The sequence below is a fragment of the Amphiura filiformis genome, chromosome 9 (assembly GCF_039555335.1).
Source record: "Amphiura filiformis chromosome 9, Afil_fr2py, whole genome shotgun sequence".
Classification (NCBI taxonomy): Eukaryota; Metazoa; Echinodermata; class Ophiuroidea; order Amphilepidida; family Amphiuridae; genus Amphiura; species Amphiura filiformis.
Window position 1 is genome coordinate 5,843,615 of NC_092636.1, and position 21,430 is coordinate 5,865,044.

At 35.8% G+C, this 21,430-nt stretch overlaps 1 protein-coding gene across 1 annotated transcript in view; it reads left to right on the top strand.

The window, feature by feature from the left end:
• Positions 1–17,899, top strand: part of LOC140160561 (uncharacterized) — an 86,254-nt gene extending 68,355 nt beyond the window's left edge. Inside the window, exons 3-7 of the mRNA XM_072183805.1 lie at positions 6,566–6,723; positions 7,090–7,232; positions 7,408–7,573; positions 12,552–12,993; positions 15,179–17,899. Of these exons, the coding sequence (XP_072039906.1) occupies positions 6,566–6,723; positions 7,090–7,232; positions 7,408–7,573; positions 12,552–12,993; positions 15,179–15,402 (1,133 nt within the window). The 3' untranslated portion in view covers positions 15,403–17,899. The remainder of the gene's footprint in view (positions 1–6,565; positions 6,724–7,089; positions 7,233–7,407; positions 7,574–12,551; positions 12,994–15,178) is intronic.
• Positions 17,900–21,430: the final 3,531 nt, after the last annotated feature.

Consider the following 21,430-nt stretch of genomic DNA (forward strand, 5'->3'; position numbering starts at 1 on the left):
ACTTTTGCATCGACTAAATTGTAAATTACAATTAGAGACTTGGAATTTTGTGGATTTTGGGTTGTTGTGTTGGTAAAGCTTACTCACTGGTTGAATGATTGATCTGATGTTATAAGCTTAAAAATGAAAACAAAATCATGAAATCAAAAATGTCTGGAAATCTTGCAGTTTGTTACTTACGGACTCGATATCATTGTCAAATTGTCCCAAAATACACCCCAATTAGGGTGTAATTGTACATCGACATCTAAAAAAAATACTGGGCAGGACCACCAATTGGTATCGACGTCCAGATTCCAATCTCAATATGACACCTTAGAGAGCCAATTTAACACCCCATGTTAAATGTGATGAATTTTTTTGAAAACGGGTCCTCAGGTGGCCACCCTAGGTGTCAAAAGGAACCAAAGGTGTCAATTTCTTACACCCAAAGAGTAATTTAGACACTTTTAGGTGGCCACCTAAGGACCCTTTTTAGACACTAGTTTTGATTTGAAAATGACACCAAATTTTTGCAGTGAAAATTACCAGGGCAAGTTAAAGGCCCGGTTTTGACTTCAAGAGGGGGCTCTTTCAGGATGATCCATTGTCTCCGACCATCTTTCTGGCTTTGTTTAACCCAATTGTGCAACATTTAAAATCTCTGGACGACAGATATGGCTACAACTTAGATGGTTGTCATTATATCACTTTAAGCTTTGCCATTTGCTGATGATTTTTGTCTAATTACATCAAACAAACGCCACCACCAAAAAATCATGAATGAAATCTATGATCTCACCAGATCCATGGATCTGGCCCTGAAGCCAGTCAAATGCAAATCGATTTCCATCCGTTCTGGTAAACCAGATACTTGCACATTTTTCATCGGAGATGATGTTCTCAATTCCTTGAAAGATGCCCAGAGAAATTCCTTGGGAGCAATATAACTGTTTCCTGGCAAGTCTAAGGACATTAGCTAGATCGTGCGCCACCCTCTAAACAACTGCCCCGTCTAACTGAACCAAGGTAGCTATACCTGGCGCCATAACTCAATCCTGAAACATACTTAAGGTTGTCTTAACCCTGGAATTATGGAAACTTTCGGGCCTCATAACTGCTAAATTGTTGGTCTAACACTATTTTTTCTTACTTAAAAGAGCTCTAAATTTTTGAGCATTTGTACTGAGTACACCAGATCCCCAGAACGTGCATGCATCCGATATCGGTTTTAGGCTGTTTTGCAAAAGCATGTTGCTTTGCATAAAGTTAGTCAATTAATTGTAGGACGGATACAGATATACCGTTTCCCCTTCGCTAATGAACTGCATATATCAAGGCAATATTACATTCAATATCGTTCAGTGCGAGGTTTCATGAGTTTCAGTTTCAGTTTCAGTTTTATTTACCATATAAGTTTATCATATAAATCGAAACAAACGCAATTAATGGAGGGATGACCAAAAAAGAGCACAAGGCTCGTACAAGTTTGGCCACCCTGAAAGAAATATATGAGAGAGCTAACTTAAATACTACGTGTAGAGACAAGAGACATTATAAAGCGACATAACTACAATGTGCAAAACGAGACAGGACAACACAGGTGAGACAGACAAGTATGTTGGCTGTGGCAATATAATCATGATAATAAATGATGGTTTACGAGACACAATTCAAGTAATAATTGAGTAATAACTGCCGTCTGCTTAACAAGTCTCATGTTCAGGTGTACATAGTTTAGGACTCTCCACTAATTTATATTGTACGTAAAAATAAGAAAATGAAGGCTCTACCGAAAACCATTAAATCTAGATCTTTTAAGAACTTGAATGAACACGACTTTGTTGACACTATTGGGATGCAAATTGTATCGCGAATTTCAAAAAATCAAAATTATTTGATATCAGAAGGACGTTCTTCGTATTCAGAATGCAATTCGATATGCCTGATGTGCTCTTATGTCCCACAAAAAATACTGTCCAAACGTCCATACCCCATCCTTAAGAAACAAAGTCAAATAAGACATTAAAAAAGAGAACTGTCGTAACAAGGCCATCAATGAAAATGTAAACGATTCTAAGAAATTATGGAGTACAATTAAGAAAATAATTCCTAAGAATAAATCTAATGTTACTTATGTACAAACTCAAAATGGGCTCACTTCAAATGATAAAGAAACAGCTAATCATTTTAACACTTTCTTTACCTCTATTGGAAACACATTAGCTGGTAACTTTAAGTGTAGTATTAAATGATGGTGTTTGTAAACTCAATGATGATACTTACTATGATGTTGAAAATACAGATTTTAAATTTGATATCATAACACATGATTTTGTGTTCGATCAAACTTGTCAGTTTTTCAATAACAAAAGTACTGGTATTGACAATTTGTGTATGAAACTGTTGAAATTAGCTGCTCCTGTCATTTGTCACCCCCTTGCATATATATGTAACCTTTCCATGTTCACTTCTGTCTTTCCTTCTATGTGGAAAAAACCAAAGGTTACACCTATTTACAAGGATGGTGGCAAGAATAAGGTCAGTAATTATAGGCCTATATCAGCTCTGCTAATATTATATAAGATATTAGAACGTACCGTTCATGATCAACTTTACAATTACCTTACTTTAAACAATATTTTAATTCCATGTCAGTCAGGTTTCAGACGTAATCACAGTACTAATACTGCTCTACTAGATGTAATTGATTATATCCTAAATAACATGAATAACGGTAAAGTAACTGGGTCAATTTTCTTAGATCTTAAAAAAGCCTTTGATACGATAAATCATTATCTTTTATTTGAAAAATTGTATTCATATGGTATCACTGGCATGTCGTTGGACTGGTTCCAATCGTATCTGAGTGGTAGATCTCAAGCAGTCAATATAAATTCTACTCTTTCTGATTTTAAAGATATTAATATTGGGATACCACAAGGATCAATATTGGGCCCTTTGTTTATTTTTGTTAATTTCTTACCAGAATCTGTTAGTAACTTTATTAGTAAGTTCACCAGATCCAAAAATATTACAAACTAATCTCAAGAATAACCTTGATATGATAGCCTGCTGGTTTAAGTCTAACAAACTCACCTTAAACATTAAGAAGACTAAGATCATGCTATTTGGCTGCTTTAGACAGAAATTAAGTAAATTTAAGGACATATCTCTTACCTATGGAAATAAGAGCATGTAAATTGTAAATAAATATAAATATTTACGTTGTATTTGATCCAAACTTATCTTGGAGTGAACATGTTAATTATATGTCATCTAATGTATCATAATGTATCGGTTGAGTCAAGAATTATCTTCCACCTAGTACTGTCAACATGCTTGCTAAAGCTTTAGTCTTCCCTCATGTTGACTACTGTAGTTCTGTATGGAATAATTTCAATGCTTATTATCATCATGAGCTACAGGTCTTGCAAAACAAGCTGGTCGTATGCTGCTCCATGCTGACATCAGAACTCCAATTGACAAAATGATGGAAGACCTGAATTGGGTAAAACTTAATTGTAGATGGGATAATCAATCACTGATTGTTACTTTTAAGTGTCTGAAACAAATGGCTCCATCCTACCTCTCATCTATTTTCACCTTTACACACTCAACTCATGACAAAATGTACTCTAAGTCAAACTCACAATGCCCTGATTGTTCCTGCATGGAATATTTCTGCTGGAAGAAGAACCTTCAATTATAGAGCTGCAGTACTGTGGAATAATCTTCCAGTAAACATTCGTTCAAACTTCATGGCCATGAGTATGTATGAGTTAAAAAATTCTATTGCTGTTTAATTAAACAATGCTGTGATACATTTTGTAATTCTGTTTAATATGATATTATAATGGTAAATGGATACATCTTATTTTTAATCTTATTCTCATGCCTGTATAACAAGGGTCATTATACTAATTTAGTAGGTGTATGACTTACTCTGATGACGGCAATGCTTTACTTAGAATATTGTTAAAGCTTTTATTAATGTTGTCCTCCACACCCTTATTAAGATTAGGTTAATTGAATGTTGCTACAATTGCATTATTGTTTGATTCCAAGATATGATGATTTCCCTGAAACATCAAGACAATGCATAACCTTGCATCAGTGACATCACACATTCTTAGGCTATGTTTGGTGTCCTTTGTCTTATAGACAGGAAGCTATTATGTTCCTGCTCACATACCATAACTTTGGGCCAATCAGAGTTAGTTCATCTCTTACTCCCACACACTTTCTTATTGTATATTAATTATGTTGTATCAACCAGTAGTTAGTTATGATTGGAGATCTGACGAGTTAACATCGTATTATGGTTACATAGATATTAAATATTACTTCTACAACTTTACATCGTATTCCCCGTTTGATTCATTTATATCCCGGTCATATCTGTATAATGTTTGTAGTTTAATTTAAGAAAATATTTTGCTCTCATTTGTTTAAAACTGTACATATTCTTGGCATCTTTGATAACCATACACAGATGCAATATCCATAATTTGTCATGTTGTTGTTGGGCAAATGCTCTTGTATCTCGCTAGGTAAATTGCATTTTTGACTATTTCATTGCTGTATTATTTTCATATCCTCATTTTTGTATTATAACATTCTTTGCATTTTTGTTTTGTAATAATATTGTCTGATCTGGACCTCTTGGGAGATCAGTACTTATGTATTGAAAGAGCTTACCAGAATAAAGATAGAATGAATGAATGAATACATTTCATATACGCACGAAAGTTAATTAATAACGCTATAACTTTTAAGGTATCTTAAATGCAGTATACGATCAGTTTAAGATTGATCATTTGTAAACTGACTATAGGAAGTTTAGTTGAGAGACCAGTGAACATCAAAAGAGAAGCTAGATTGATCTCCGTGTCAACAAATGGCCGATTCCCATGTTTCATTTCATAACACTATTTTTCTTACTTAAAAGAGCTCTAAATTTTTGAGCATTTGTACTGAGTACATGAGATCCCCAGAACTTGCATGCATCAGATATCGGTTTTAGGCTGTTTTGCAAAAGCATGTTGCTTTGCATAACGTTTGTCAATTAATAGTTGGACGGATACAGACATACCGTTTCCCCTTCGCTGATGAACTGCTCATATCAAGGTAATATTACATTCAATATCGTTCAGTGCGAGATTTCATGAGTAATAACTGCCGTCTGCTTAACAACCTCTATGTTTGCCCCAAGCAAATATCATATAATGGACATTTAATCGCTCTAAATAGTACAACGTCTTACAAGAGAGCACGAGTTTAAATACAATTTTGAATTTTTCCGCTTAAGGGGGTACTACACCCCTCGATAAATTTGTGTCTATTCTTTCATTTTTCTCAAAACTAATAACACACTGGTAACAAAAGTTATGTATATTATAGGGCAATGTATCAATTACTACACTGGAATTTCAGTGACCCAAGACAAGCGGTTCGTTATTTATGATAAGAAATAAGGTACCGCTAGGATGTACCTCATTTCGCATCATATATACTGAACCGCTTGTCTTGAGTCCCTGAAATTTCAGTGTAGTAATTGGATTCCTTGCCCCAATAATATACAAAACTTTTGTTACCAGTGTGTTATTATTTTTTGAGAAAAATGCAAAAATAATCACAAATTTACCACAGGTGTAGTACACCCTTAAAGCCTTAATGTACGATCTTTTTAAATTTTTAGATTTTTCTTTTTTTCTTCTAAAATGATAATATGCAATCATTATGAAAGTTCCCAATACATTTGGACGCGAAAAACATTGGGAATTTGCAAAGAAACAACATCATAAACTTCACCTCTATCACTCGAAACATCTCGCACGATTTGGATTAGGACAGCGAGTGCGGCCTCAGAGTTAGTCTCCTACGCGGCCAGTTTGGTTACGCTCCCTCCGCATGTGGAGGGAGCGTAACCAAGCTAGTTTTGTAGGACTACGGTTTGCGATCGTGGCCGACATAAAGTCATAATCTAAAAAATTATGACTTTATGTCGGACCAACTGAAAATCGTCCCGTTTTACTACAAATAGCACGAATTTGACAGTTTGCTCATAGATTTAAATTAGAACATGTGTAAGTATTACAAATATGCCAAAAAATCGGTTTTGAAAAAATTAAGGTAAATTCTGAAAAAAGATCGTACATTATGACTTTAAGTGGTGAAAATTGCAATTGTAATTGCCATTGGATGCCCAGAATGTCAAGGTCAAAGTTTACATCTAAAAGTTAAAAGTCTAAACTGCTCAAACTTTTTTTAAAAATCAATTCCAAATTAGCCCTCTGAGGGATTCAAAATTGACTTGTTTTAGCAACCCAAAACAAATACTATATGTAGGACATTTTGTTACCTAAGAAACACAGCACAATATCAAAATCAACTGACTGTGTACTGACACGTTCCATTGTGTTACTCAGATATCTCGGTAAAATTAGGCCAAAAGGTCCAGGCACGCGACTGATTTGAACCCCATACTATTGCTGAATGGAATCCCAAGAACTTTTAAGTTAACTTAAAAGTTTTGCATGATGAAAGTTTGTATTCTGATATTAAACTTTTTTTACTCTCATAGGAACAATGATAGCGTATTCTGAGTCTGCATGGTCACCCGATAAAGGTATGAATAATGGCAGGGACATGCAATGGGGCGGTGGTACATTATTTGTTGATCGCGACGAGAAACGCAACGAGGAGACAGGTGGTCGAAGGAAGTTGTCTGTACGGACAGAGGTAAGCGATATCGTTATGCGAGAAAGTCATTATAGATTTTCAGGTATATGCATACCCAAATAATATCAGTATGGTAAATAAATGGTAAAGTTCCAAAGTTTATCCAATTTGAATGAAAATTGGTATGCTGTTGATATGATTCAAAACTTGATGAAGGTCATTTCAAGGTCATCGGAGGCCAACTAAAGGTCGATCTAGTTCATTAGATAGATTATTATTAAACTTAGTACGGACATTTTTCACAATGTTGACATTTTGTCTATAATAATTTCACGGTCATCAGAGGCCATTTCAAGGTAAACGGCTAGACTTCGTGATCTTATAAGGCTGCAATATATCTAGTTAATATTTCGGTGTTTTTTTCAGGTCCCAACTGTCGACCTTTCTGATTGGATCAAACAACACACAACCAAAGATGATTATGTCATATTCAAACTCGACGTAGAAGGTGCTGAATTCGGCATCCTCGATAAAATGATGAGGGATGGAACGTTTGAATGGATTGACAAGTGCGTACATTATGTTTGTTGTTTTTAGTATTTCTAATGAAACATTCAGAAGACATTTCGCGTTTAATATTTGGTAGAGTAAAACCCTAGCTAGAGGCGTTATCAGAAAATAGATTTACGATAACCACAGTATCTGATATCCAAAACGTTTCTTGTTACCCAATCATCTATACAGGTTCTATGGGGAATATCATATTGGAAGACCAACAGATCAAGGCAGATTAAGTCAATTGTTGACAGCGTTAAATGTCAAACTGCGTGGAAAATCAATGCTTGATTGGGCTGGGGAAACTAAAACATATGAGGACTTTGACATCATGCATCCAATTGCCCAAACAGAGGTAAGTCAAACAAGTTCCGCTTAATTTCGAATAAAGATAGACATATGTTTTCTTTTTTGTCTTTTTATCCCTTCTTTTCCTTTTCACTATTACATCTTATTATTTTACTTCTTATTCTTTTTGCGTTTGTTCTTGTTTTTCCTCATGGTTCTTGTTCTTCTTAGTATTCTTGTTCTTTTTCTTGTTCTTTCTTTTTCCGCTTTTATTGTTCTTTTTCACGCAGAGCAAACCATTAATGTTTTGTCCCCTTTGTCTTTTGATTTCTTCCATTCATTTTCACCATGACAAGATTGTCTTCTTTTACATTTTTCTTGTTTTCCTTGTTTTTGTTTTTTGGTTCGTCTTGTTCATGTTGTTGTAGACTTCTCCGTAGTCCACTTGCCCATTTTGCATACTCTGGCTATTACATTTAAGCATAAAATGCTGATTTGTATTAATTTGTGTGCAATTGATAGATTTTCACATCTGATATTTTCAGTCACCATACTCCCTCCCTCTGTTTGTTAGCTTCCCAAGTGGATTTTTTACTCGGGCTTTCGCGATCAATAAACTGGTACTAGATTCCAAAATCAGAATTGTTTAGTATTGAAGTGAGCCATTATAATTATGCAAGATTATGTTGAATTCGATAACTTTTATTGTCAGTAATTCAGATTCAGATTCAGATTCAGATTAAATTTATTTCAATTCGTGGCCCGGAGGCCAAATTACATGAAATATTACAATTATAATGACATAAAAAACATAAAAAAATTACATTGAAAAACTCAATAGGATTATTAAAAGAAATTAATTGCACTTACTGAAGCACTTGAATACATCAAACACATATTAAATTTACATTGAATTATAAATCAAAATTCACAAAACACAATTATATCCACACGTCCCTGCAAACACTCCAAATATAAGCTCTCTCATGTGCATACATAGACTCACCCTACACACACACACCCCCCACACTTCCGCACAACCCATCGAATTTCTACAACGCTCATATACTCTAACATTCAGATTATCAGCCCTCACACACAAATAAACACAGGCATTAAGAACTTCATTCAATGAAGTTTACATTCAATTCAATGAAAAACAAGATATTGCACATGGATTGGACCAGCCAAATTGTAATAAAACTAGGTAAAAATGCTGCTATATAATCATGATTAAAACACACCGCCAATACAAAACACTAATGCACAACCCCCCCACCTCACAGAAAAATTAAAGCAACTTAGTCAACACACATCAGAAAAACCAAGAGAAGATCAGATGATTTAAACACTGATTACTGATGGTTAAGAAGCCTTGTGAGGTAAGGAATGGGACTGTTACCATATCTATTGGTCCTGTACCTTGGGACATGGTAAGTGCTGGATCTTCTAAGACACATACCATGGGAACTCTTGTTGAAAGGGAACAGGTGAGTATATTTCTCAGAGGTGGTACAATTCTTTGCAAATTGACAGCAAAGGTGGTGACGCCTTTCTTCAAGCGATTGGAGACCCGTGAGGGACAATGCATCTGTGTACGAGGTATATGTTGAACCAAGAATGATGCGGCAGGCCCTTTTTTGGATTCTTTCAATCCGTTGAGTTTGCTGGATGGTGATACTGCCGTGCCATACAGGCGAAGCATACTCAACAGTGGGACGAACATATCCCACGTACACAGAAACAAGGTCCTCCACGGGTACTCCAAAACGCTTCAGTCTGCTTAGCATGTAAATTCTGCGACTGCTTTTAGAAATCATACTGTTGACTTGTAAGTCCCAGCATAGGTCTGACTGAACAGTAAGGCCTAGAATCTTGGTTTCATTCACCAACTCAAGCTTTTTTCCAGCAATAACAAGATCAGGTGGGTTGGGCGGCTGCCTTTTGAAGCAGATTTGCATAACCTTACATTTGGAGGGATTAAGCTTGAGGTGGTTCATGTTGGCCCAATCATCCAGGTTCTGGACATCCAAATCTATCTGAGAAGGCTGGTTGGCAGGACGGACCTCCGCAAGGCTCAGGTCGTCGACATACTTGAAGCTGCAAGCTTTGGCATTTTCAGAAGCATCATTGATAAGAGCAATAAAAATAATGGGACCCAGTAAGGTGCCTTGTGGCACGCCACATGAAAGAGTCTCCCACTCAGATAGTGCAGATTGATATTGCACTCTATGACGCCGGGATGTGAGGAAATTGGCAATCCATGGGATGAGCTCACTTCTAACACCAAGGTTATACAGCTTCTGTATGGCCAGGGTGTGGTCGACGCAGTCGAAAGCCTTGGAGAAGTCCGTCACCACCAACGTACCGACTGTGTTAGCTTTATCAGTACCCTTGTAGAGCACATCGAGAAGTTCTATCATACAGTGAGTAGTTGAGGATCCTTTAATGCTCCCATACTGATTACGATCAATTGAGCTGGAAATATCCTCAACTATCCATCTGGATACAAAACTTTCACTGACCTTAGCCAGAAGAGCAGTTAGGGAGATAGGCCTGAGCTTAGCACTTGTTGCTGGCATTTCTTTAGGGATAGGCACAATAGTGGCATCCTTCCATATTTGGGGGACATAACTCTCAGCAAAGGATGCATTAAGTATGTCAGCAACGGGGGTACTAAACTCACATGCAAACTCCTTTAAAAGTTTACCTGGCAGTCCATCAGGACCGGCTAATTTCTTAGCATTCAATTTTCTCAATTCTCTATACATCTCCCAGACATGAATTTGAGGTGGAGGTTTGGAAGGCAAGAAAGCAGGTAATTCGCCATGATTGACAGGGGGCCTACTTTGCGAAACGGAAGCAAAGTTCAGGTTAATTGCTTCAGCAATTGCTTTCTCGTCATTCTGGGGAATGCCAGGAGCAGAAATAATAGGGCGCTGCCTGTTCTTGTTGCAGATCATTTGGATGCCCTTGTGCCAACCTGATGGATCACTGTTTTTGAGGTTCTGGAGACGGTCTCTATAATAGAAGACTTTTTGGCTTGGCTAATGGTACGAATCACTTTGTTGCGAAGAAAACGCCATAAGTAAGTTTTGCCCTCTGTAAAAGCAGCTTGACGTTTCTTAATGAGGTTTTTGATCTCAGGAGTGATCCATGGTTTATCACTAGAGTGGAGTTTGACCACTTTAGATGGAAAATGGGTATCAATGGCTGAACTAACAGTGGAGTAAAAAGCATCAGTCTTGTCCTGAGTGCTTTTAGCATTAAGAACCTCCTTCCAGGTGTGATCAGTGATCCATCTCCCAAATTCATGCATACGAGATTTGAGCAAAGGTCTAACATTTCTTTTTTTTTCTCTACCTCCTATCACTCTACTATTTCTAGGAGACCAGTAGATGGTGTTATGGTCACTAAGACCTACAGGAGAACTTACAGTAGGGATTTTGTACAAGTTCTTAACATTGGTAATTATCAAGTCTAAGATTGCATTCTTACGAGTTGGTTTGTTTACAACCTGACTCAGAGAGTGGGCTCGACAAATGGGGTTAATGTCAGTCCTATTGAAGTCTCCTAGGAGGGCAATGCCCATGTCAGGATGGTTAATTTTGAGTTCATCTAGAGTTGTAATTATGTGGTCGACCAACATATCACGATGTTCTGATTCAGGAGGGATGTAGACTGCGCAAACCGCTATTCCAGATACTTGACGTGGTAATCGATAAGGGCGAACCCACAACCAAATACACTCTAGCTCATCAGGAACTTTGATATCAGTTAAAACAGTTACTGGGATATTGTCTCTTGTGTAAACTGCGACTCCACCTCCACGTTTGACAGCTCTTGTTCTGGTGAAGAGATTAAAACCATCCAGTGCTAGGAATTCATCTGGGATCATGCCAGACTGCCAGGTTTCTGTTAACACAGCAATGTCAATCTGGTCGAAATCTGTCTGATGGAGAAGAATATCCAGTTCATCTGTTTTGTTCAATGCTGATCGGGTGTTGGTTAGGAAGAATCCAGGTAGGGTAGAATAATCATAAGTTTTCTGAGTCAGTAATGGATTTGTCAGTTCTGGACGAACTGGGGTCAGCACAGAAGGGGGGCGTGGCATATGGTGAGTTTTAGAGGGTCTGTGTCCCTCAATGATAGTTATTTGTTTCTGGCGAAAGCGTCCTCCACGACAACCACGTTTAGTTCGTTTCAGATATTTCTGGATGTCATCACATTGTTCTTGGATATCGGGGCTTGGGATTAGACTGGAATTGTTCAGGCTTTTCAGGAAACTGGGTGTGTATGATAACCTGGCCATATTAAGTCATGTATTGAAAGTACGTATACACAATGTTAAGCACGTAGGCGAGGGCTACGACGTTCTGCACAGGGCTGACATTATTGCCACTATAGATGTACGTGGATTCCAATTTATAGATACGGAAATAGTAATGTCACCCTTATGTTAAATAATACGCTACAACACAGTCAGATATGTGTACACGGTAAAGCTTACGAGTTCTGTAGTAGTCAGAGCGGCAAGATTATCAGCAAAATTACACAATTGATGCAGTTCTATAGTTACTATGACGGTGCAAGATGAGGCACAAACACATAAAAACAGCAGCCACAACACGATGAATAGAAAATAATGGTGTAAAATGATGTAAAATAACTCAATAATGCAGGAACCAAATTTCCTACGTCTTGGCAGCTGATTGTAGCGCCCTCAACGAATCAAAGTATTCTATACTTTGATTTAATTATATAAACTCTTTATGACCATTTTACTATTGAACACTTAAATTTTAACATTTTTAATAAACATCCGTATAATTTGGAGTTCAACGGAATGCGTTCATCATGATTAAATAATAATAACATATTTTTTAAGCAAAATTCGACTATGGCATAGTCTAATGTTTTTGTAGATATTGTTTTTGTTCAGCTTCTTCCTCTTCTGGTTTTGAATCTTCTTCCTTTTAGTTTTTACAAGTTTGTGTACTTTAATAAGTTGTAATAATATATTGCTATAATTTTCTATGATACAGATATTTAAATCACCGGGGCAATTAAGGAGCACCTGTTATACTCATAATCACCTTGCCATTGTTCTATTGATGAGTATGAACGCAAAGCAATCTCAGAAACTTGCTGGAATCGTAACAGCCTACCGGAAAAGGCTTCCGATCACTTTGTTCTTATATGGTGACTTCGTTGAACTATTCCCTGATGTAGTTCAGTCGTGGTCCAAACAAGACAACATGAAAATAGGTATACGCGGAAATTACCAATTACCAGCAGGACATCTGGAAAAAATGGGTACCAACTGGATACGTGAAGGTGTGGTTAGCACGCAAATGAGGCTAGCAGAACTGCAGATTAAAACTTCTTTTTATTTACCAACGGGAGTGTCACCGAATGTTAAATCCGTTGCAGCATCTCAAGGGTTAACAATCATTCAACCAAGTGCAGCTTTTCCTCCACTCAATGGTAAGATATTTGATGAATTTTGTGGAGCAATGGCACACATTGTAGTAATGTTTAACAGATCCTAGCGAGTCGAATATAAAATTCACAAATGTGGTAACTGTAATTACCCATAACCATGTTAACATCGGCCCCTGGATAAAAAGGAGATATCAGCTTATGTATATCATTTGGTGATATCAAAAATGGAAATTTTCTTTGCCCTTAAACGCCTATTGTTTGACCTTGCATTGCACGATTGCTATACCCATTTCCTCTCAAATGACATTGATCCTAGAAATTTAATTAATTCCATAATGTCCGATTACTTTTTCAATCGACACCAAATGATACGATCGATTTTATTAGTATCTCTCATAAAGGGATGTGCCTTAAGGGTATACGATGTATTGTTGGTCGAAGCAGCAGAAAATAGTAGTTCACAGTATCTTGCGAATGGTAGTGAGCTTTTAAAAAAATTGCATCGCAGCTCAATTCATGGCGAGCGTGTAGAAGAATTCAAATATCACAGATATACTTTTGTAGGTCCCGTGGTTCTTGAGTTTTGTTGTAAAGAGGGCTGAAACAACAACACTTTTGTAAAATGTACATAACTCATTAACAACAATAAATTAAGCAAGTTTTCAAAGTATATGATTTGTAGAATGAACTTTTGCAAAACTCCAAAGTGTTATTTTTCAATAATATATTGATTCAGATAATGAAAATCGATTTTTTTAGCTGCTTCGACCAACAAAACCTCGTTAAGGGATGACTATGTATTGTTAGTGAGGCAGCCAAAATGATCGATTTTCATTATCTAAATCAATATAATAAAAAAATAACATCTTGATGTTTTCCAGACGTTCAGACTACAAATCATGTACTTTGAAAATAATTATGCTTGCTTTATTTTTGTTAATGAGTTATGTAAGTTATATAAAGGTTGTTTCAGCTCTCTTTACAACATAACTCAAGAACCACAGGACCTACAAAAGTATATTTGCAACACGATCTGGTCCATGGGGGCCAAAGGCGGCAAATATGAAACTGAGATAAAGGTAAAAATATGGAGTAAAAAACAATAAAACACATAAGAAAATAGACATCCAAAACTTCATAACTTTAGAACCAAGAATGCTAGACCTTTGGTGTTTTCAGTAAATTATAGCCTATTGTATGTATAATGTAATAATTACAATAACTATATTTTCAAAAATTATTAGGGCCAGATCGTGTCACATTTGTGATATTTGAATTCTTCAATTTTTGCCAAAAGCTCACTGCCATTCCCAAGATGCTGTGAACGACTAAATCGCAACAGTTTAAAATAGTTACTAACTTTAAAGGCCCATTAAGTGATTTGTTCATCCGAACGATCGTAAAAAGTATCAAAATTCAGATTTTGGTACCTTTGTCATTGTCATAGATGTGTTAACATAGCCTGCTAGTGATTCAGCCGAAAACCGCGTATTTAAGACAAAATAAGACATTTACATGAATATGTACTTTACATAATGACATCATATAATTTCACCACATGCATTTGAATGGGGCTTCAACTTCGTCAATACTGCTGTTTTCTTCGTTCTTTTGGCCAAATTTTTCATTAAAAACCCCCAAATGGTAATTTGAATGACATATCCTTAACTTTTAAGCAATTTATAAATAACTTTCACTTGCGATGGGATCACTGAATGGGACTTGTTTTATCATCGTCAGTTGGGCAGGTAGCAAGGTTAAGTTATCAACTTGACCATATTGACTGGAACCTTTATCTATTATACCCCCACACCTAGGAGTATATTTGAAGTGTCATTACGTTCTTCCACTATCCCTACAGCGAAGTTGCCATACTTAACATGGTTAATGTACGTCCCTGTCATTTTCACCAAAGGCTTTTAAGACAAAAGTGCAACCCAGTTGTATAGTTAAATACAGAATATTTTACACATTATCTTTCATTATCATGTTTTGATGGATCCAAGTGTGTGATAATATTGGATCCAAAACATAATAATGATAAAATTGGATGCTTTACGCCCAATATTATTGGTGTAGCTATGAGTTCTAAAATACGCCTCGTCCAATATTTTAAACCCATAGCTCGACCAATAAACATGGGCTCAACCGATCAAATTGTATATCAATCATAGTTTCATACATTAATAAAAATGATTATTGATCGATATTTTAACAATTCTTGCAGGAGTTTCAATGGATTATGGCAACTATTACAAATATCGTGATGTAGAAAGAATCCCCAAAGCTCTACGAATGCTTCACGAGCAACTACTGCAATCAGAAGGAGGAATTTTGACCTTGGATACCGACTTGCCTGACACACACCTAATAATCGTGTTTTTATTAGACTATTTAGTCGACAACTCGGGGTACAAAATTGTACCTTTAGAAAAATGTATAGGTAAATAACGCATGTTTTTACTAGCGTGACACATTTATTGATTATCTGATTCTGTATTTCATGCTAATATTGTTCAATGGAGAATACAATAATCTGAAATAATTTTTTTAGCTCAATCAGTCTTAGCCTTATTGCAGGCAGCTTCTGTGAGGTCTTAATAATTTCGGCATAAGCTGGAATTTTCTCATTAAAATTACGCAATACAGTATAATAGAAATGAAGGGTTGGCAGTAGCCTTAGGGACCGTTCACAAACACTTATTAGGGGGCCTGATGCAAAAAAGGGGCTCTTAAATTTTTTGACCCTACTAAGGGGGCCCTGAAAAAAATGACCACAAATTTTCTTATATATTTTTATATGCTTTTCTATTGGGTTGACCCGTAATTTTCATGTCAAAAAAGGAGGGTGCCTGAATTTTTGATATCTCAAAAGGGGGGCCCGAAAAATTTTCACGATGAAATTATTTTGCATCAGCCCCCCTAAAAGTGTTTGTGAACAGTCCCTTATGATGAATAATATATCCGCGGCTGGAAAAGGGCGTAAAGATAACGGCTCGACTGCGCTTTGCTCATTATGGTCCCGTTTATCCAGCCACGGGCACATTTTGCATCCATAAATTATACTTGGGGTAAGTGATTGATGTACATGACAATTTCCATATATCAGATCACTTCCTCCAGGACGGCAACTTAATATTGTATAGTAGATCAACTGGTACAACAGAGGAGCGAGGGAGGCTATCAACCGAGATATAGATAATTGGGCACCATTCCTAATTACTGTATCGGGAAACAGTTGTTTTATGAATCACAGACCATCGCACAAGATGGCATATCTTAGTTATGTTAAAAGAAACCGATGCATCTGCAGTGGCTAGAGTTTTCTTTGACTATGTAATATGTGATCATGGCTGCTCAAATCCCTTAAAAGGCCCTTTCAGTGATTCCAGCGAAAGTGCGAAAAAATTAAATTTGCTTATAAATTGAATACATGAACACAAAACCCACCCAAGTCCATACTTTAGCCAAATTGCTAATCATCATACCTAATACAGTTTAAGTCACTCATTTGTATGTAAAACTTGTCCTATTTACCAGGTAAATCTTACTTAAGGAATGAAAATGATACACAGTTTTTTTTAATAGTTTTTTCAAAATCGCTTTCCATGGACTTGGGTGGGTTTGGTATTCATGTATTAAATTGTGTAAAAGTGAAGGATAAGTTATTAAAATTGTCATTAGATATATATTCTTGAAAAGAAAAAAAAATGAGCAAAATACTGTCAGTATATAAATTAAAGATTGTCTAATTTTGTCTTAAATACACAGCTTTCGGCTGAACCACTAGCAGGCTATGTCAGTACATCTATGACCATGATAACAATGACAATAGTACCAAAATCTGAATTTTGATGACTGTTTCGATTGCTGGGATTAGCAATGATCACTGAATGGGCCTTTTACTGACAGAGGAACAAACGTTCTTAGTAAACTGGTATACTTGAAGTATTTCGCATTATCCGTACAGAGAAACTAAATACCAGCTCATGTCACCCACAATGCAATTCAAAGGTATGATGAAGTGATATTAGATACTATTTCACATCATGTGAATCAATTTCATAATGACTGGGATAGATACTTATCAGCGATACAATTTGCATATCGTACCACTCCTGCAACAAATCTGTTGGTTTTAGTCCCTTCTTCCTATTGTGTGACAGGGAAGCAAGACTTCTTATCGACGTTGCTGTACTGAAAGAATGTCAATATCATGACAAGACATCAAGAGATCATATACGTGTTCTCATTAGCCAATTAGAGGTATTCAAAGCACTTTCCAAATCTTATGCCGAAGAGCATCAAGCAAATATTATGAAAGATCGGTGTGCTTAACGTTCTCATGAAGTTGAATACCAGATAGGGGATATTGTTTGGATATGTCCAAGCTTTGCCAAAAAGGCCTCTCTCACAAATTGATAAAGTTTTGGTCTGGTCCGTACTTGTTACTTGAGATAGCGGGTCCCGAAAACAACAAGTTAATTAGCACCCCGATTCACGTGAATCGAATGAAATGTGCGTAGCCCGGGTGGGTAGACGGTTCGATAGGTATGTTAGGCCATGGGCCAAGCAACAAAGATCTTCCGTTTATAATAGACCAAAATCAATCAAAGAGATGAAGTACGTCTAATACCGGATGAATGGTTTTCTTGATGATTCATTTAAACCTCTCTCATCTCTTAGCAACCCATGAAGCACACAACACACAAGAACGTCTTGAATATCTGCTCAAATGGAAAAAAAATCCTCACTCAAAAAATACTTGGCAACCTGAATATAACTTAAATGGTGCTGCATTAGACATTTCTGTCAAAATTTCAGGAACAATTTAAAGTGGAGTCAAAGACAAACAACTTGAGTCATTTTGTTACTTGTTAAAAAATGTGTAGTATTGATGAAAATTTTAATTAAAAAATGTAAATTGACCTTACATGGAAATAATATATGTTTAACATATCTGTTACATTGTTATTAACATTGACATGCATTGTATAGTCATAAAATGTATCAAACTGGAAACTAAATGTATGATAAAATGATTATTGTATATTGGATTGGAACAAACCAACCAGAGGATGATTTAAGCACTTCCCGACAAGTCTTGCGGTTAGCACAGCTGTGTGAGTGAACATGACACCACTGCCCGCCCACTGCATACACACGTGCATGGTTACATTTGAATTTGGACAGATATATTTACAATAAAAACACCTTCTAAAGGTTGGTCGATTTCACATTTTATGTTATCTACAGAAGGTGTGGAGTATCCTTCATACATACATCACTTTAGATCTGAAATCGACCAACTAATAATGACACACGGGCAATTCTAAAACAACATCTTTTGCACAGAGTTCAATGGGATTTGAAAAGTAAAGTGGCAGTTGAAAGTCTAGTGATAACACTTTTAGAGTGCATGATGGGGCTTCCTTAAATCATCCTCTGAAACCAACACAGTCATGTATTAATGTGAATGATAAAATTGTTGTCAAATAATTTGAGTTGTTGCAGCTATGACATGTGTTGATTGATTGATTTATTTTATTTGGTTCCATATAAAACAGCATTATAAAATTACGAAATACATAAATATATAATACAGGGTGAGTCAAAAAAAGTGCAATAGAGAAAAGAATCCATTTTTATTTAAGAACCGATTTGAACCTTTTAGGTTTTTAAACATTTTATAAATGATATATCCATTAGTGACCTTGTGTGAAAAAAACAAGGAATTAGCATTTACCGTTTTGTTTTTATGACACATTTTATAGCGATACCCAATTATAATGTTTGTCCAAGAAACATCTAAAATTTGAATTTCAGCCAACTCTGTGTATGGTAGATTTGGAACAACTGCTATTTTCTTAACCTCATTGGCATTGAAATAAAATGGAGCACTCAAATTGTTATTGTCCGTGGTCTTGTTTAAGGAAAAGAAACATTATTTGTTGTTATTTTCATTTTACCTTTACTTTTAAAGATGTTTATTCTCTATCAAAAACATACACATATGTAGGCGGATTTTTTCAAATGTCGAAATGAAATGCGCGCAAATTGAAGTGGAGTGAATTATAGAATATGCAGTAAGTTGGACATATTGGGATTGAGTTGGAGTCGAGTGAGGTATGAAGGATTTAAAGTAATGTTAGAAAGTTTGTTTGAAAAGAAAAAAGAAATTAAAATAACGCAAAAATCAACCTTATTTAAGTTAAAGTCAGTTTCAGAGCTGGTGCCTTTATCGTGCATTGTGTGCTCTCATTCAAAATACATGGTACCTCGTGGACAAATAATGAAATTGGATATAGTAGCAAAAGGACTCATAAAAATTAAACGGTAGATGTGTTTGACTTCATTTTTTCACAACAGGTGACTATTGAGTGTGGCATTTATAGACACTTTCAATAATTGGACAGTTCAACGTGGTTCTTACATAAATATCGATTCTTTGCTCTATTGCACTTTTTTTTACTCACCCTGTATTACAAGTTTAAAATACTAGTACATTACATATGACACTTGACAAAATAAGAAATTAAAAGATATACAATGTGAAGATAAAATACACTAGGATCCGGATAACCCACAAAGCCAGTGTTTCAGGCTTATTTCCAATGGGGTCCTTCATAGAAAGATTTTGGCAAAAAAGGCAGAGTATAAACAACAAGCACACAATGAACAACAGACCCCACTGGAAATTAGCCATTACTGAGATGTTTTCTTATTGCACCCTTGAAATGATTAAGATTGGGGATGTTTTTGATATCATTTGGAAGCATGTTCCAATCCCGAATTGCACTATAGAAAATAGTGCCAGCTGAACTTTTGATTTTAGGCACATGGAAATTAAAATGCCGCCTTCTAGTATTGTAGTTGTGAATTTCAGATGTTTTGGTAAAAAAAAAACCCAAAAAACAAAAAAACAAAAAAAACTGGCACAGGTAGGGGGCACTTAACCCATAATAAATTTTGTGCACATGACATAATTTCAAAACTTTTACTAGACACTCTACATTCAAAAATAAAAATTTCAGACTGTTGAGTTCGGTTTGACCAATGTGACCGGGGTTCTAGATTTAAAATATAGCGCACCATTTTATTTTGAGTGATTTTAAGTTTGTTTTTAATCCGTTGACTGAGTCCGGAACTCAGAAATGTTAATGAAATGTTTATCATTTCTACTGAATGTAATAAACATTGTTTTGTTATCCAAATGCAATTTGAAATGAAATTGTATGAGTATTTGATAATACATGTGTATATGAAATGTAATTGACATGTGTGTAAAATAATATAATTGTCAGATTGTATATGATTGTGTTACAATAACAATGTGTAAATTTTTACCAGACTCGAAGTCTTTAAATTACCTGATAATAGTAGAATGTCGTGCAAAATTGTTGAACAGTGTGGCAAAAAAGTCAGATAAAATGTTATTTGGTGTTATTTACTATTATGTGTCACTGAGTATAGTGTTATACACCAGGCAAAAAAAGAAACTCGTCAGTTATATTCATCATTGCTGTTCAATAACGTGATCATTTTGGATTATTCTGAAATATACATTTTGTTAAGTGGACTTTTCTTTCTCATTTGACACCCTGTTCGTGAAAAACGAACAAGAATTGACCAAGATATGCGCCTCCAAAGCCTCAATCCCCAAAATCAAAAGTTGCATTTTCAGCGATTTTCAATGGGAACGCAACGTTGTATTATTTGCACACAAGCACCACGGGCCAATCAATAAAGCACACAGTGTAACAGGCACAATTGAATCGTTAAAATTGCAACTTTTCATTTTGGGGTTTGAGAGTTTGAGGCGCATATCTTGGTCAATTCTTGCTCAATGTTCACGAACAGGGTATCAAATGAGAAAGAATAGTCCAATTAACAAAATGTATATTTCAGAATAATCCAAAATTATCAAGTTATTGAACAGCAAGGATGAATATAACTGACGAGTTTCTTTTTGTGCCTGGTGTATATTGTATGGATGTGGTTGAATACGTATGATTGAATATTTCTGTGTTAATATCCTTGATTTGTATTTTGATTTGATGACTATGTATTATCAGTTCCAGAACAACGCCAAATATGGATTAAAAGACCTTTGACCTTGGATGTACAACAGCATGTTATGATCTAATGGGAAACTGTGCACATCAACAAACACCATTTCTATCAAAAAGGCAACGTCTGATATAATTTGAAACCACATAAATTACTAGAGTTGGTTCTTCTCTTGGATTTGGACCAAGCTTTAGAATATCGAATGTTGCGTTTTGAAATAAAACAAACCAGAAATTTATCACCCATTGTAAAAGATATTGCACATGTACCGAATACATGTACATACATTGGCTGACCTTGTGGATTTCTGGCCCAGCCATGCTAACCACATAAGGAGATTATACGATTAACCTAGTGCAGCTATTGTCATAGCAGGGTATTATTATGTAATACTCCTGATCCATATTTG